We start from the raw sequence: 16,463 nt of genomic DNA on the forward strand, positions 1-16,463 counted from the left end.
GTGAAAAAGAGCTGGATCTCTGGGCGTGTCTTTGGATACAGGTGATTCAAGAAAGGTTTCAGAATCTCAGATGCCCAGGCCCTGACATAGAATCTCACCCGCAGAATGGTAAACTTCGAGGTACAATCACCACAGTGCAAGTCGTTCAAGCACTAAAGGACCCGTTGCGCCCCTGTTACGACAGACTAAGATGCGTTGTAGATGTACGAGGATCTGTATGGCTACGCGAACGACTGCGTCATGGTGGCCCAATCCCGTCCGACTGCCTTGGAAACGGCGTTGGGCGCCCCCGAAGACCAACACGCTGCTCACGTCAGCTCTATGGTTTGCGAAATGGGGTTGTCCACTCCCTTAGGCATGATCGCGCGTTCCATGCCGCTATCCCTCGCTTCCGGAACGATTGTTTAGGGGCGCATATTGCTACATGTTTCATGTGATGACAAGCACCAATCGCGTGAGACCATATTTCCAACGTCGCGCAAGCATCTGGACAGGCTATTGAATCCATCGAGTAGATGCGTGGTAAACTAAGTAAAGCTTAGCGCGGTCTGGGTCGCGCCTTCTGTCAATAAACCTTCAGTTCACACTTACCTCTCATCAACGTTACAACTACACCTCTACTTCACCATTCACACTAGAAGCTCTTCTAGTTCAACAACTCTAACACAACATCTATCAGTATCTGCTACTGATCATGGCCACTACCACCACTACTAAAACTACGATACCGAAAGCGACCAACGGCGCGGGTGTCAAGAAGGCTGCTCCCAAGGGCGGTCGTGTTGGCAAAAAGAACAATGCGAGGACTGCCATGGCCAAGATGCAAGCATACTGTAAGTCTGTAACGTTTGACGCGTTTTGACGCGTTATCCAAACGTGTTAGTCGAGGCGCAATAACACTGCACCCTGAGATGACGACATCTGCTAACAGAAAGTCACAGTTAAAGCTCACCGTGACGAGTACAAGGACCTGTCTTTCAAGGAGCAACAGCAAGAGCTCGGCAAGAAGGTATGTTACTCGACCGAGCTTAGGGCATCACTGTGCAACGACGAGTAATTTGGTTAACGTTGAGCAGTGGAAGGCTTCACCAGAGAACCCCAAGAACAATGTCTAACCTCCCATGAGGTTGCTCACTGAATTTTACTTTCCTTGGTTGACTTCAGGTCACCTCTAGCAGTCATGTCTTTATGATGGGTCACTATGGGTTGGTGGCATGCGGGTGGAGTTCGGGATGATGGGCGGGAACAATCATGGCGCACAGGATTACAGTTACGATACGCTTTAAAGGCAATATGGAAAAAATCAACGCATCTCGTTATTACTCTATGTGCATCTATTGACTGCATTGTTCCTGCAGTTTTAGTGACGCAATATGTCTAGGCTAATTGCCGGACAGTCGTACAGAGCATGGTTCACAGCGTTAGCAGTTTCCAGAAGTCTACTCAGGTACACTACTGTACTAGTCGTTAGAACTGCTACGCATTGTCGTGTGCCGTCGAAGGTTGTGATTGCACAACTGCTTGTAAGCTCTTGGTAAGCTGGCGCTGGAAGCTGCCCCGCATCCCAGGTACCGAGAGCCCCTCCGACATCATCACCTCCACCTCTTGAACTCTCTGCCGGCGCCTGCAGCCCTGCGCTTTCCAGCTACTTGGCCTATGAGCTTTCTGGAATGGTCAGCGGCACTCTTTTAGGGTGGATCCGACGGAGGTCTCTCGCGTTAAGCTTCGCGGGTCCTTCCCATTTGTCAATGTTACGGCTAACTGCGACTGAACTCTCCTTTGAATAGCTTCAAGAGCTTTGTTTTGTTCTACACTTTGAGCACATCAGTATCGCTCTTACTTTGTGCCTCGATTGCTCTTCGTGTCTCTATACGCCCCTACTACCTGGCCGTCCCGTTGCACGTAATGGCATCTTCCAAGAGCGCAGATGCCTCCACGGTTCCCGTCCTCAAGGACCTCACCATCGAAAACATCACCGAGAATGTACACCGAATAAATTCGCAATGCAGCGACCCGCGCCTCAAGTACGTCATGGAACGTCTGGTCTCGCACCTGCACGACTTCGCGCGCGAGACGCGATTGAGCTTCGATGAATGGATGGCAGGCATTCAGTTCCTCACGCAAGTTGGGCAGATATGTACCGACGTGCGACAGGTATGCTCTCCATCTAGTCTTGTATCTAGAAGATAAAAAATACCGACTTATTTTAGGAATTCATTCTCCTTTCAGACATAGTCGGTCTCTCCCTCCTCGTAGACTCCATCGACCACCCAAAACCTCCCTCTTCAACTGAAGGCACAGTCCTTGGCCCCTTCCACACGCATGACGCGCCATCCGACTCAAACGGCACCTCAATCTCGGCCGATCCCGACGGTGAGGCCCTACTCGTCCTCTGTACTGTCAAGACCACAACCAGCGAACCTGTGCCAGACGTCAAGGTAGATGTGTGGGAGACAGACTCCCATGGCAAATACGACGTGCAGTATGAGAATAGAGGCGATAAAGCAGACGGCCGTGCGGTCATAAGGAGTGACAAAGATGGTGTGTTTTGGTTCAAGGGTATTGTACCTGTGCCATACCCAATTCCTAATGACGGACCTGTCGGCAAATTGCTTGAGAAACTGGGAAGGCATTGCTGGAGACCGAGTCATATGCACTTCATGTTCGAGAAGGAGGGCTTCGATAATCTGGTTACGTGAGTTTTCTTGCTACCCTTTTTTATTATATCCGTGCTGATCGTTGTGCAGGGCATTATATGTCCGTGGTTCTGACTATGAGACATCTGATGCCGTCTTTGGCGTCAAGGAGTCTCTCATCGTCAGCTTGGGTACTGTGACAGCCGAGCAGGCCAAGAAATATGATGCCAAAGAGGGGTCAAAACTTCTCAAGTACGACTTCGTACTCGTCACAGACGAGGAGACGAAGCAGTTGCGACACGACGAAGCGGCCAAGGCGATGAAGATGTTAGGAAGAGAGGGCATGATGATAATCAACGGACTACCTGTTCCAGAGGTCGACTAGTCTGTGAATCGATATTGCATATTTAATATATACTACGATATATCACCATTTAAATCGGTCTGTGAAAGTGTTGAGTATCATAATCAAGGGGGAGTTGATTCAAGAACAAATAAGAACAGACTTGGACAAGCCCTGATGATTTGAGCCAGAGAAAATGTAGCCAGAAATAGTGGCACCAGCCACCTTATGCAAATGCCTTGAAAGGAAAAGAAGAGAAAAGATTCATATCATACACCAACACGCATCCTCCTTTTAGCTGGTAACTCTCCTCACCCACAACGCACTCCCATTGGAGTTTGGATCATCCCTCTCCCTCTTCTTCCACGCGCGATGAAGTTTAAGCCCAATGTCATGCTCCTCGGCGCGAATCTCATCCAACTCTTCTTGAAACGCCTTCTTCCTCTCTTCCGCCACCCTGGCCTTTTTGAAGTCAGTGACTAGCGGGTTAGTCGGCGCAGCGTTGTTCAAGTCCTTTAGTAGGCGGTACACATTGTTACGACGGATACGCAGGTCTTCTTGTTGCGATTCCAGGTAGGCAATGTGGTCGATGGCGCTGAGAGCGCTAGGGGGATGTGGCAGTGCCTTTTTGGACGAGTTGGAGAAGGTGGATGAGGCGTAAGGGGAAGTTGGGTTACGGGCATAGACTTTGGGCATGCTGGGCGCGTTGGCACTATCTGCTGATGGTACTGGGCGGCGGCGATTTAGGATTGACGAGGCGGCTGATATGGGTTCTGTCACGACGCGCTTCGCAATCGGTGGTGAGGGTGGTGGTGAGTGTTGGGCGGTCGTCGCGCTGTTGTAGGTAGTCCACGAAAATCGGCTGATGGGCGCTTGCTTGTCCTTGTCCGAAGGCGGGGTCGTATTCCGTAAGCTGGGGTATAGCGTCTGTTCTACTGGTGTCACAGTGGCTGGTGACTGGTTCATCTGTGTGCGGGTGGTTGGAGTAATAGGGCTCGGATACGAAGTCGTAATCCCTAAGCCTTGAGGTGAGGTGGGAGTATTCTTTCCTACTTTGAGCGGGGCAATCGGCTTAATGCTGTCATTGTAGCGCATATCGTTGTCGCGCGGATCCTTGGGCGCCATTTCAGTTGTTACGTATTGAGTATCAGGCAGTTTGGTATCGAAGATGATGGCAGCTGCAAGCGCGTTTGACACCTCCTGGTCTGTGCTCGGTGAGACTGTCTTTCGTGGTATCTGTAGTGGTTTGTCTGCAGGTTGGTATTTCAGCGGAGGTGCGATCTCTGATCGTCCCGTAGCTCGGCTCCACGGCTCCACGGGCGGTGGTGAACGCTTCGACCCGAAGCGGCCAACACGCTCGCCGAAACTTGTGTTCTTTTTCTGAGGCCCACTGACTGAAACCTGATACCCCATAGGCCTGTCTGACGATGCCACGCCTTTCGCATAAGAGACTGGATCAACTGACGCGGCCTTTCCTGCACTATTGGGCTCGCCTGAATACTCGTCCCATTTCACTTTGGAATTTGGTGCAAGCTTGCCTTCCCAAAACTTCTGCTTTGGTCCTGACTCTGCGTCGCCATTTCTAAGCACGGATGGCGCTCTGCGTAGAACAGGAATGTGGCTACCCGCGCGGGTGTTGTCTTCGAGTTTCTTGCGGTCTTCGTCCATGGGTGATACGTCGCGCATGGAGCGGAATCTTCGAGGTAGAAAAGAGGAGGAGTGCTGTTCTGGCTCAGGAGAGCTAGGAGGCGATATGTCGTCGTAAGCGGAGGGAGATGTGGCTGTGGGATTGTCGTTGTTGTAGCAGAGTGTGTCTTGTGAGTAAATAGACGAGGCTGTTGGTACTTCTGACGATCTATAGTGGGGAGGCTCGTGAGGAGCTGATAAACTGCCAGGCAATCAGCGGTGACGCAGGAAATGAGGATTCGAGTACTTACTGGGACAGCGGAGGGAGCGCATAATTCTGGTGACTGCCATTTTGGAGGTCGGTCACTTTGGGATTGCGATTCAGTTGATCCTCGTCATAAGTGGTTTCAAGAAGTACAGGATTGCCTATTCGTGCATGCCTCTCCTTATCCTTATCCCGGACGGCACCCTGCAATCGTTTCCACATTATTAAGGATTCTGCATGAAACAAAGATTAGCCCGAATCGATAGAAGTACAAGTATACATGAGCATCACGAAGTAGGCAAAGCGACATTCTCAGCGGCTGAGGGCTACTTATTGCGACGGAGCCTCTCCTATTCCCAGCAGTCTTCAGAGCACATTGCATGATTGTTGGGTGCTTTTTGAAACCCGTCGACATCGCGAGACTTGGCAAGGTCCTAGATCTGGTGGAGGCAGCTGTCGGTGCGGGCGATAGGCGAGAAACATGGTCCGTCGATCAGAGAGGTGTGGGCGGCCAATACCATAGAATACACGTACAGCAAGGCAGATGGGACGTGCGATGTCCTCCAATACTGTTGGCGAGTATGAGGAAGGCGAGAGTACCGACTCTTGCTAGGCCATATACAATTCTTGTCTCGAGGAACACAATCTGGAAAACGAGCACGAGAGGATGCCGATGGCCGATGTCGACAACGCAAGTACCAAGTGCAAAAGAGCTGGCGACAAGATAAGGAATATACGTACAGGATATTATGCGTAAAGCGGGTTTGTTGAAGAAGTGGTTGATTGTTGATAGTTGATGTTGACGCTCAGATTAAACAAAGAAACAGCATGTATGTAGGTTCAAGCCTCGGATCCTTCGTCACGGGCGGATGCGAAGGCGTAATTTTGGTAAATGAAGGAGGGCGATCAAGTCGACGTCGAGATGTAAATGGTGTCAGCTCACTCTGAGAAGACCAGCACAAGACAACCAAGTAGGAACTGCGCCTCGACCAAAGCGCCAGCGGCACGATATCGCACCGGTGCCGCAAGTCTTTGTCTTCAAGCAGCGGTTCGACGGCAGCGAATTGCTCTCTGACGATTGTTTGGATAGGCTCAAGGCGACAAGTGCAGCCTAGGCGAATCAGCGGGTCCCAAGGCGGCGGAAATGAATCGCTGTCGCGCGTTTCAGGGCCTTGTTTCAAAAGGTGAGGCGCAGGGATGGGATGGGTGGAGCGGCGCGAAGCTCGTGTTTGCGCGCAGGTAGGCGCGTGCTTGGGGTTTGTAAAGTGGAGGTGAAGATGTCGTCAAAGTATCTTAAGATTACATGGCGACTCTCCGGTGAAAGAGAGACTGGCCGGGTGGTTGCGCAAAGTGGCTATGTCTCACGCGCGCCTCAGCTGTGATAACATGTGCAATACCCCTTTCACGGCCCGCTGGCAATCCGAATGAATCCATCGCTTGCACGGCTGGATTTGAACGTCCGGAACATGTGCCATGCAGGTTCGTGATAGTTTGCGGCGGACGTCCGTCGTCTTTGGGCATACATGTCTGGTTAGTGCTGAGCATTTGGGGTTGCATCATGGCCTGCAACTAAGCTCCCCGCGCCGTTGAAACTCTACCATCCACCACGACAGCACCGTCGACTGTCACCCACGTAGCATATCTACAACGTCGCGTTTCCACCATGGCGGATGGTTAGTTCTGAATTGTGCGCGTGCATCGGGTCAAGCTAATGGCAACAGCACTTCCTTCACCTCTTCCGGAGCCATCGGCAACCCACGCGTAAGCAGCAATACAAGCTACCCAGCAAGCACTCGACTCGACTCACAGAACCGCAGCGCCTCCGTCTTCACCCCGATAAACCTCATCCTCCTCTCCCTCTTCGGCCTTCTTGTCTATCTCCGGCTCAAACCAGCCGCCCCGCAAACCCTCCCACGCGCCCCGCCGCCAACCGTCTTCCGCACCTTCACCCCGCCCTCGCTCTTCCCCTACAATGGCTTGAACAACATGCCTGTCTATCTCGCGGTTCGTGGCCGTGTCTTTGACGTCACATCCGGCCGCAACTTCTATGGCCCGGGTGGCCCCTATGCAAACTTCGCTGGCCGCGATGCGTCGAGAGGCCTGGCCTGCGGTAGTTTCGATGAGGACATGCTGACCAAGGATCTGGACGGACCGCTCGACACTCTGGAGAATCTGGATGCTGAGCAGCTGGATGCCTTGAGGGGTTGGGAAGAGCGATTCGAGGAAAAGTACCTTGTTGTGGGAAAGTTGGTGCCTGTAGGCCATCCAGAAGCCGAGGACGCTAAAGCATAAACGTGCCAACAGCGAGGTTGCGTCGGATACACCATGGCTCGAACGAGGAAGCAGAAAGGCCTGACAGAGCCGAGGAACAAGTGCAGGAGCTGGTAAGACTGGGACAACGATATCTACTACAAATCTGTCCTGCGTTAGACAGCTGCAGACGTAGCATCGAGACAGGATATCATGTAAGTGTAAGCATTGAAGAAACTGCTCAAGACTGCGACATCATTGTGAAATGATAACATGGCATGGCTACGTTCCAGTGTCCCTGGGCTGCGGGTTCAGGATTGTCTGCTGAGACAGTCAATTTCACAACTAGTCCAATTTCAAGCAAACGTGCAAGACTGCATCGTTATGATCTGCCCCGTTGCTAGTACGCCATCTTAGCGTAACCGCTCCAATGCGGGGTTAGCTCTGATAGGCAACTAGATCCCACTTGTTCCAACAACTGATAGCATTGCCGAAGCGTTTGGAGCGTTTGAAGCGTTTGAAGCGTTTGAAGCGTCTACCACTTCGTGTCTTCTTTCTTCCATGTCATTATGACTTGTCGATCCGACGTCCTGCGTGCGTGACATATACATTGACATTGAACATAACTTATATACGGCTGTCCTGCGTGATACATCTGAATAGTCATCTAAGTTACCATGGACGAATTTGACATGATCAACAGACCGCTGGCATGGACGCTCCTGTTACTAGGAGCAATCGCCTATGCCTACTCCAAAAGAGCTCACTTGCAGAATAACATCTGTGTATGTTCTTCTGTCCACTGATCTTCCACATCAGCACTCTGACGCAACTTCTAAACTAGCGATTAAGACTTCCATTGTTGTCAACACCGGCCAAGCAGAAAGCCGAACACGTATGCTCGGAATCCGCATACGATGATATCACTCCTTTCTCAAACTTCAGCCTGGATACGGAACAGCCCCTCAAGCTCCGCCCTTTCAAACCAAAATACCATATGACAATGGGTAAAGTCTTTACCACCACGTACCAAGAGCATGAGTATGCACTAACAGCGACACTGCAACAGCACTCGAAAATACTACCCTGAATGATCTAATTGCAATGGATAACACTTATCGTGAACGGTTACAAATCCGTTCGCGACTCATCGAAAAGGAACGTTACGAAGTCCTTGCATGTAACTCAGAAGCCGTCCCCGCCGTCCTAGAACTGTACGAATGGCTTACAAGAACATACCTGCCTCTTCGCTTTTCAAGTCTATACTCCATCACAGAGTCGGGAAAGCATCTGCGCAACCATGTCACAGATAGCCTGATCCCACTACACATGACTAACGGCGAAGAAGCTCTGGAAATCCTAGGCTCCAATATCGACACGGAGTTCTTACTACTCACCCCTTCCCCCTCCCCTCTCACCTCCGAACCACTCGATGGTTCGTCGTTCGGTACCACTACGCAGACCAAATACTTGCTAACGGCCTTTATAAACTGCTTTCCGAGCGGATTCAACACACGTTCCAAGCTCAATCAACTTCTCGCTGCGATACATGCTCCTGTCCCCGGCTATGCCGCCAAGCTAGAAAAGAGCATGGATCGCTTCTTTGCCAATCTACCCATGGGCAAGATCGTCAAGCGGAGTAATTGGAGTATCAGTACAAATGGAGAGTTGTTCTGCTTGAAAGGGAACCACATGAGTGAGGAGGATTTGGCTCGGAAGCAAAAGAACGAGGTGGAGGAGGAAATTGATTTGGACAAGACCGTGGTGAGATGTGAGAGACAGACATTGCATCGTTTGCCAAAGACCGGGGCGCTAGTATTTGCTTTCAAGGTAATTTTGGATAGTTTGGAGGGCTTCAGATGGAGTTTCTTCTCTCTTGACAGTCCGCTGACAACAGCTAGACGTATCAGTATCCGTTGCGCGAATTGAGAGATGAAGGGAGCGGAGAGGTGCTTGCGGAGGCTATTGATGGTTTGGGCCTTGGCAGTGCACCCGGCATGACAATCTACAAGCGTCAAATCATCTGGGGTGATAAAGTAAAGGCTTTCTTAAAGGGGGAGATTGATGCCTGAATTATAGCATGCTTGTGTCGCAAGTTGATGACTGAATCGTTTGTGGTGCATGATCTTGAAGTCGTCTAAACCCTAAAATTGTACATGTGAAGACGTACTTCGATGTTCCACACATCTGTTGCTAACTATGTCATATGGCTCAGTGAGCCGGACAATAAGTGCTTACTCTCCGATCCGATTAATACCGTGGCTGCATCCCAACAATTTTTGGCCTGGGAGCTAAAAGAGGACATACTTGGAAGCTGATTGTGGACAGCGTCGCAAGGCTGGCGCCAGATTCCACGCCAAAGAAGGCGCTCTCCACTCACTTCAAGAACCAGGTTCCTCTGCTGTTGTTTTCTATAGCTAACGTCCCTGATTCCACAAACCAGTTTGATGAATGCCTGGTAACCAGTTATGTTGATTTCCCATAATCAGGATCTCAAACGGATGCCCGGGCGCCTCCCTCGAAAACGGCCCCTCACTTCATACTGAAAGCAGAGAAGCAGAACAACGCCGAAAGTCAATAAAACTGCAACGCTAAAAATCCATTTTGCAGTGCTTACCGACGAACACCAGGCGTACCAACTGGGGCACTACGCTTCATCATGGGCGGCTTGACGACAGCAGATTTTGTGGTCGTGGTAGTCTTGGGCGCGGGATTCTTGTTAGCAAAGAACTTGTGTGCAAGAGCTTCCTTCGGTGATATGCGCTTCTCGACGTTCATGTGTAGGCTTGCACTCAACAGATCCGCTAGATCGTTTAACTCGCTGACAGTTGGCCCTCCACTAGATATGTTTCGGGCGGCGTCGTGGACTCTAGTCTTCATGTCGCGACTGATCCTTTTCTGCTGTTCGATCTTGCGAACAGAGAGCTGTGAAAAAATTAGCTCCATCTCTCAAATGAATAACGAGAGCGTACCTTGTTGTATTGGTCAACTTCACGGCTGATGAATTTCAGTGGGGGTCCCAGCTCAAAGTTCTCAAGAATGTTGTTGACGAGGCCTTTCTTGAGCAGTTTCTCGCTCGGCCATCCCAAGCAGTCCATGAAGGATTTGATCATCTGGTTGTTCGATCGTCCAGTGAAAAGTATTTTGCCAGTCCATAACTCATATACGGTGCAACCTACAGCCCACATGTCTACAGGATAGCCAACGTCCATACCGAGTATAATCTCAGGTGCGCGGTAGAACCGACTGACGAGGTACTCGGTGCGCTCGATAACGTCTCGTTTGTCGACCGCGGTACCAAAATCGGCAAGCTTTATGGTCTTCTTGTCAGCAGAGACCAAGACGTTGTCTGGCTTCAGATCGAGGTGAATGACCTGACAATTTTGCAAGTGTTGGAGACCAAGGAACATCTGACGCGCATAGATACGCACAGCTGGAAGCGTAAGACCGTGGCCGTTAGTTTCTTCCTTGAGTAAGTCCCGCAAGTTCTTCGACATGTGCTCAAACACAATACACAAATGACCCTTGTGGTCGAACGACCCCAGCAAGCGGATGATGTGGCGCTTGTCTTGTGGATCTGCCTCGTTGACTTTGCGCAAGAAGTCCATTTCCTTCTGACTGGCCCTTCTCATCAAGTCGTTCCTGCGGATCATCTTGATAGCGACAATTCTCGAATTCGTGTCGCCGTTGTCAGTGTTGATCTCCTCAGCTTGTGCGACGTTAGCGAAAACACCACGCCCAAGACCCTTGATCATGCGATAACGTCCACCATCCACCAGCTCGTTGCTGATTAGCTTGTAGTAGCCTTCGGGGTCGTCCCAATTATCGAGCATTTTCTCGTCAAGTACAGTGCCTTTCGCAGCGACAACGTCCTCAGTCTCAACATCTTCCTCATCTTCGTCGTCAGAAGCGAACATGTCGAATTCCTTTTTTTGTTTTTTGACAGGCGCTACCTTCTCAGCTGGAAGGGTAGAAAGGGCTTTCGGATCGGTTTCGCGGTACGCATCCGAGGACATTTCTGGGTTCTGGTTCTTCTTCGCCGCTCGATCACGGTCATCCAACATGTCCTGCAGGGGGTCATAGTCCGCTGCTGATGGACTCGCTGCGGCAGGACTGTTACCGGCACTGATCCCACCCTGCTTATCGATTATCATGACGTTCGGAGAGGCGGGTACAGAGTCGAGGTCGCCATTGCGAGGCGATGCGAACGGTGATATGGGGCTGTCTGCGTAGGCTGCTGGGGAAGCAACATTGGGCGTCGTCGCTTCGGACGCGTTAGTAAGGACAGCCTGCTGGAGAAGGTTTTCTTTCGACTTCTTTTGCTCAGCAGCTGCGCGTATAGCAGCCCATCGTCGACGCTTCTCTTCGCGTGATTCTTGGGTGGGGACTTTCTCTTCGGCAGGAGCTGGGGTGTAATCAGTAGTATCGTCGACGGACGTCCTGTTGCAGAGTCAGCTCTTAGATGGGGTTGATTGGGGGCCGGTCCACTTACATCTCAACATCTCCGGCCACGCTTGCCTGTTTTGCTTGAGAATTGGAATCTTCGGACGGTGTCTGTCTGCTCTGTTGCTGCGTCTGGCGAGTCTTCTCACGCTGTTTGTCACCGTGACGCGAGTTCTGAGGTCGCTTGTCGGTCGGCAGAGACTCTCGGAAGTCTGGGACAGGATTCGGGTTCTCGACCTCGGCGTATGATATAGGCTTTGCATGCGATCGATCTGGTACGTCCTTCTGCTCCTTCACAAAACTGGTCTGGTGAGGTCCCGGAGCTCGTCGAGAATCACCGTGTCTGCTATGATCAGCATGGTATCGCTTGTCAGGGCGACTGCGCGGCGGAGAGGCCTTGCGCTTGTAGCCCCTTGAATCATTCCCAGCTTGATCAGCTCGGCTTCGTCGGTAAGGCGATGGCGATCGGTCGACGGCGCGGCTTCTCCGATATGGCGACGGAGATCGTGACGGTGTGCGCTTGCGGCGGTATGGCGAAGGAGATCGACTCAAGGCGCGGTAGTTATCATAAGCACCATCCAGTCCAAAGGACCTGTTTGAGCCGTTAATCGCAGGTTCGTTGCGCGAGTTGACTGTGTTTGCCTTGTGTCGGGTATCCAAGACCTCGCCCTCTGACGCAGAGCTTGAGCGAGACTTTGTCATGTTGACTCTTGTTGTGGTGCTGTGCGACGCTATCTTGCTTTAGAGAAGGGATCCTGGGCGTCAGCTTGCTTCTTGTTGATGACAAGATTGAGTGTCTCTATCACTGACTGTGTAGCAGAGAAGAAGAGACAGGCGCGATCACACCGATGTAGTTAGCAGGAACGCGCTGGTGATGAGGGAATTCGTCGTGGTCTTGTCGCGGTTGGCTTCGCGATACAGCGGGGAAAGTGCAAATGGTGTCAGAGCTTTTGTTATTACCTAAGCGTCTCACGTGATTGTGCTGTGCGTATCCAATATCAAAACTTCGGCTACTTCCACACCAGCATTGATGTGTTCCAACATCACTGGAGTAAACTAGGAAGGGCTTTCGAGCAGAAGCAACCTAAAGCCCATACGAGCTGCTTCGACGCTGCCCGCCAAGTCCCTACCTACCTACCTATTCCAGCACACAGCCATGGTCCTATGCTGAGCTGTATGCAAATACAATAGCTGAACAGAACCGCTAGAATGCACGCGCACAGTGAGCTCCGTGGAAGTTGGCCAGAAATCTATCCCGCGCGGAGAATCGTTCATTCGATGTGACGAAGAGGTCGAATCATACTTGCCTCATTGTGTGGACTCGAGACTGTTGCAAATCGTATGCATCCTAAGCCGGCATCTGATGGGAGACTCGCCGATTAAAAGAGCGCTTGTACCTCGCCGTCCGTTTTCTGCGACTTCCGTCGTGCAAGAGGCAAGATCTGTTTGGTCGAACCCTTATGATTAATGCTAATATCCATAACCAGAGATCATGACTCTCTAGTCCGGATCTGCGCAGAAGAAACTGGTGCGTCTTGAGTTGATTGTGTCACGCCTCGGGCTCAACGGTACCTAGCTGGGCCTGGAACTGATTGCATCGGCGACATCCCCCCGAAGGCACACCCATCCTCGCATCGATGTCTACCGAGGCTCTGCGACCCTTGATCGCATGTATGAGGCTAAGCACTTGGTTGTTTGCGCCTCCCTCCGTCTAGCTTCACGCACTCGAAGATCTTCCGCATCCAAGATTCGCGAGCCGATCCATGTAACAGTAACATGTCGGCTATGGGCCAGCAAGGCAGTGCAATGCTGAGGCATGTCAATCTTCGCATATCCGCGGAAATATGTCAAATATGATCACCGTCAACAGTTCAGATGCTTGCTACACTTGCCTCATAATCGTCTAAGCGACTGGGCGCAACATGCCCCTTGGGTAGAGGCGCAGCAGAATACGAAGCACTTCCACAATTTGGGCGTATTGGTATCAAAAGCACGGTCCATGTTATGTTGCGGCGGTGAGCAATGGGCTCTGGAGCCTGTTGGCGAACTACGAAATCGTACTATTTCCCATTGAAACACGGGCCATACGTTTGGCAGTCATAGGAAACACATCGTACACTTGCTCCCCCGGAACTAGGAGATACAGGTGGATGTTCGACAGTGTAGCGCGATAGGGAAGCTCAGGTAAAATAAACTTCGCACTACATCAAAGCGAAGGATAAGACTCGTGCAATATGCAGGAGATAATATCTAGGAGAGCCTATTCTTCACAAGAGGCGGAACGGGTGCGTCGAATGAGACCCTATCCGAAGGGTACCTCTTCTGGTGGCTTTGCTAGCCACGTTTTCAAACATTCCTTTGTGCTAACGACCTATGTTTGTCACCGAAGATCTTCGGTGGTTGGATGACCCTGTGACTGAGCTAGACAAGCAGCCGAACCAATTATACTTGGCGGAGTCGATCCCGCAGCCGCTGACGTGCTGAGAGTACGAAACGGTAGGGACCCTGATATGGCGTGTGCCAGACTGCCGGGACAAGATAGAGAACCGACAGCAGGGGACTATGAGAAAATCAGGTCTGGACCTCGATCTATATCCTCCGCACATTCGTCTTCTACGCCTCTTCGACGCTTGTAAACCAAGCTTTTCGGTTTTACGGCGCATACGCAGTCGTGTATCCCAAGTTGACGAACGATCCCTCGATACTATACGTCATCAATCGGGCAAAGCCGGCCGCACCAGAGGGGGTACCATGGCACACCTAACAATGAAGTTTGTCTTGAACTCCTGATCTTCAATCTATGCCAAGGTGATTCTTCGGTTCCAAGCCTCTACGTCAATAGTGCATAGCAAGAGGTGAACGTCGGAGGCGCACAATCCTTGAAGACTGTAGCAAGTGAGATAACCGTGCAGCTTAGGACGTACGCCTCCATTCGCACATAAATTCAAACATTACCAAATCTTGAAGATCCTTGGCCAGGGTCTCATAGTAATCTAATGAGCGGTATGTCATCGAATGGATAGCATTTTACCTCAATCTTAGTTATCCTCCTGAGACGTCTGAGATATCAAGGCGCGCGAGATCTAGCGCAGGTCCGTAAGTAGCAGCAAACTCTGCAATTTTAGGGTGCCTATTCGCGTATTCATAGCCCAAGGTTACAAACGGAATGTGGAGGAGCAAATCTCGGTGTGAAGGTCGGCTTCGCCAGGTTACATCCAAAATGGTAGGCGCATCCGTTTTCTTTTTTGAGGAGAGCAGAATATCTGCCCAGGCAGAATACGGCATTTGGACCCCAACCAAAACCACGTCGACGACAACGACGACCACGACCACCAAGACGCGTGAACATGAAATAGAAGCATCACAAATCTACATTGACCTAGTAATCTCAATTCCGGCTTCTGCTCTTCGAGGCGTGAAGCACGTGGTTGTATCTAGTACGGATGAATGCTCGGTGAGATGGCGTTACCTAGGTCATAGATGCGGTCGGAAGTCCAATCACACATGGCTAGAGCAATGTGCTAGAGAAGCGTTGGCGAAGACTTCCCCGTACCTGGGTCTTCTGGCCAGAAGCTAGACGAAAAGCCTCGTGTTCCGTCCTAGGGTACAAATGCCCTCTTGGGCCAAGTTTGGGCCGACTTCAAATAATTGCTTGATGACATTTGAAAAAGTGTCAGGAACAAGCTTGATGAAGGGGCACTACAATAGTATCAAGACAGACGGCGTCCTCTAAAGGTTGACAAAGACAATGGTGTCGGTAGTTTCAGACTCGACGCTATATCACTATGTAGTCTGGTCAAGGTGTATTCGAGTATCCAGCCTTGGTAAAGTGAAGATCTCGGGTAGTGTTTTCTTATGTAGATACTGAGTGGGGGCGCAGTCGAAGAAGCATATACCTGCCGAGTCGATTACTTCGCTCTACGAGAGTAATCTATCCGTTTCTGATACAACGTGGAAAGAATAAGCGCGTCGACATGACTTTCTCTACAATGCGCATGGCGTGGCTCGTTGGTGGCGCTATGCACTCTAATGCGCGTGCGGGAAGAGTGTTCCTGCCCAGCTGCGTGACTATTGACCCTGGTGGTAGCCGCTTGGCTGTGTTGGTCTTAACCTCCGGGCGTCCTGAGGGTCTCACACGAAGCGGACATTGGCAAACTTAAAAACTACGTCACACACGACTATGCTTAATGGTCTAAACACACTGCATTTTTCTCAAGGCGGATCCTGGCCAGGCGCTTCGACGCGGCAACACATCCAGCAAGCTTTGAAGGCTATCGGTCCGATTAGATATTACCACTCCGGCTTGGGTCAAGAGGAGTGTGCTGCATAGATTCTACGTGTCCCTAGCGAAATACCAGCAAGCGTCCATGTTAGATTGAGATCATACAGCATGCTAAGCCATGGAGGCCTGGAACTTCGTTGGAAGTTGATTCGAGGACGATCTGCCGCACGTCACTGCACCAGTGAGCATGCAAAGTGATGATCGGCAGGCGTGATCTAACCGTACCTATGTTTACACCAAGAAAAAGGGTCCGATTCCACATACCAACCTTGATCGTGCATACGGCGCATTGAGAGGCAACTGGCGCAGAGCAAACTACTCTCACGATCGCGACTTGTACGAAACGAAAGGACGATGACATAGGATCATGGGGTCACCTACCCGCGTTCGGTTTCGCATGCCTTTGCCAGCATCTCGTAGGAGCGGCCGTTCTAGCCTAGTCCAACAGTGCCGTCCGCTAACCCGATTTCCCCGCGGTCGTCGCTGTGTGGTGCGCTAAAACACTAGATCCAGCTGCATCCGAAAGCTGGTGTTTAGATGGGCGACGCTTTTGAAACTTCGTCCCAGCTCTATGTGCGTGTCAGCAGTTCCGCATAGGAGTTCGCCGGGCACTAATGA

The 16,463-nt window shown here is 51.1% G+C and overlaps 6 protein-coding genes across 6 annotated transcripts; 4 read left to right on the plus strand and 2 right to left on the minus strand.

Moving 5' to 3' along the window:
- Positions 1–694: 694 nt before the first annotated feature.
- Positions 695–1,115, plus strand: CC77DRAFT_1057558 (hypothetical protein; the record flags this gene model as incomplete). Its single annotated transcript, XM_018528029.1, has 3 exons — positions 695–833; positions 942–1,009; positions 1,077–1,115. 3 exons carry the CDS (start codon positions 695–697, stop codon positions 1,113–1,115), a joined length of 246 nt encoding a protein of 81 aa, XP_018389756.1.
- Positions 1,116–1,581: 466 nt separating this feature from the next.
- CC77DRAFT_1037774 (aromatic compound dioxygenase) lies at positions 1,582–3,245 on the plus strand. Its single transcript, XM_018527085.1, has 3 exons — positions 1,582–2,154; positions 2,211–2,695; positions 2,748–3,245. The coding sequence occupies exons 1-3, from the start codon at positions 1,906–1,908 to the stop codon at positions 3,019–3,021; spliced, it is 1,008 nt and encodes a 335-aa protein (XP_018389757.1). The 5' UTR covers positions 1,582–1,905; the 3' UTR covers positions 3,022–3,245.
- A 28-nt stretch (positions 3,246–3,273) lies between these two features.
- On the minus strand, positions 3,274–5,092 carry CC77DRAFT_1057560 (hypothetical protein; the record flags this gene model as incomplete). The annotated part of the gene is made up of 2 exons (XM_018528030.1): positions 3,274–4,867; positions 4,917–5,092. 2 exons carry the CDS (start codon positions 5,090–5,092, stop codon positions 3,274–3,276), a joined length of 1,770 nt encoding a protein of 589 aa, XP_018389758.1.
- A 1,052-nt stretch (positions 5,093–6,144) lies between these two features.
- CC77DRAFT_1016717 (cytochrome b5) lies at positions 6,145–7,617 on the plus strand. The gene is made up of 3 exons (XM_018524264.1): positions 6,145–6,543; positions 6,592–6,631; positions 6,688–7,617. Exons 1-3 carry the CDS (start codon positions 6,534–6,536, stop codon positions 7,160–7,162), a joined length of 525 nt encoding a protein of 174 aa, XP_018389759.1. The 5' UTR covers positions 6,145–6,533; the 3' UTR covers positions 7,163–7,617.
- Positions 7,618–7,702: 85 nt separating this feature from the next.
- CC77DRAFT_1037776 (hypothetical protein) lies at positions 7,703–9,192 on the plus strand (the record flags this gene model as incomplete). The annotated part of the gene is made up of 4 exons (XM_018527086.1): positions 7,703–7,905; positions 7,965–8,127; positions 8,190–8,950; positions 9,022–9,192. The coding sequence occupies exons 1-4, from the start codon at positions 7,798–7,800 to the stop codon at positions 9,190–9,192; spliced, it is 1,203 nt and encodes a 400-aa protein (XP_018389760.1). The 5' UTR covers positions 7,703–7,797.
- Positions 9,193–9,733: 541 nt separating this feature from the next.
- On the minus strand, positions 9,734–12,481 carry CC77DRAFT_1081295 (kinase-like protein; the record flags this gene model as incomplete). The annotated part of the gene is made up of 3 exons (XM_018529331.1): positions 11,613–12,481; positions 10,093–11,560; positions 9,734–10,045 (listed from the first exon to the last, which is right to left on the minus strand). Exons 1-3 carry the CDS (start codon positions 12,263–12,265, stop codon positions 9,734–9,736), a joined length of 2,433 nt encoding a protein of 810 aa, XP_018389761.1. The 5' UTR covers positions 12,266–12,481.
- Between the last annotated feature and the right edge of the window lie 3,982 nt (positions 12,482–16,463).

The sequence above is a fragment of the Alternaria alternata genome (genome assembly GCF_001642055.1).
Source record: "Alternaria alternata strain SRC1lrK2f unplaced genomic scaffold CC77scaffold_3, whole genome shotgun sequence".
NCBI classification, from domain to species: Eukaryota; Fungi; Ascomycota; class Dothideomycetes; order Pleosporales; family Pleosporaceae; genus Alternaria; species Alternaria alternata.

Coding starts and splice junctions, on each gene's coding strand:
- CC77DRAFT_1016717 (XM_018524264.1), top strand. Junction 6,632..6,687: donor GAGCCATCGGCAACCCACGC/GTAAGCAGCAAT, acceptor ACAGAACCGCAG/CGCCTCCGTCTTCACCCCGA.
- CC77DRAFT_1037774 (XM_018527085.1), top strand. CDS start 1,906: ATGGCATCTTCCAAGAGCGCAGATGCCTCCACGGTTCCCGTCCTCAAG. Junction 2,155..2,210: donor TATGTACCGACGTGCGACAG/GTATGCTCTCCA, acceptor GACTTATTTTAG/GAATTCATTCTCCTTTCAGA. Junction 2,696..2,747: donor GGCTTCGATAATCTGGTTAC/GTGAGTTTTCTT, acceptor ATCGTTGTGCAG/GGCATTATATGTCCGTGGTT.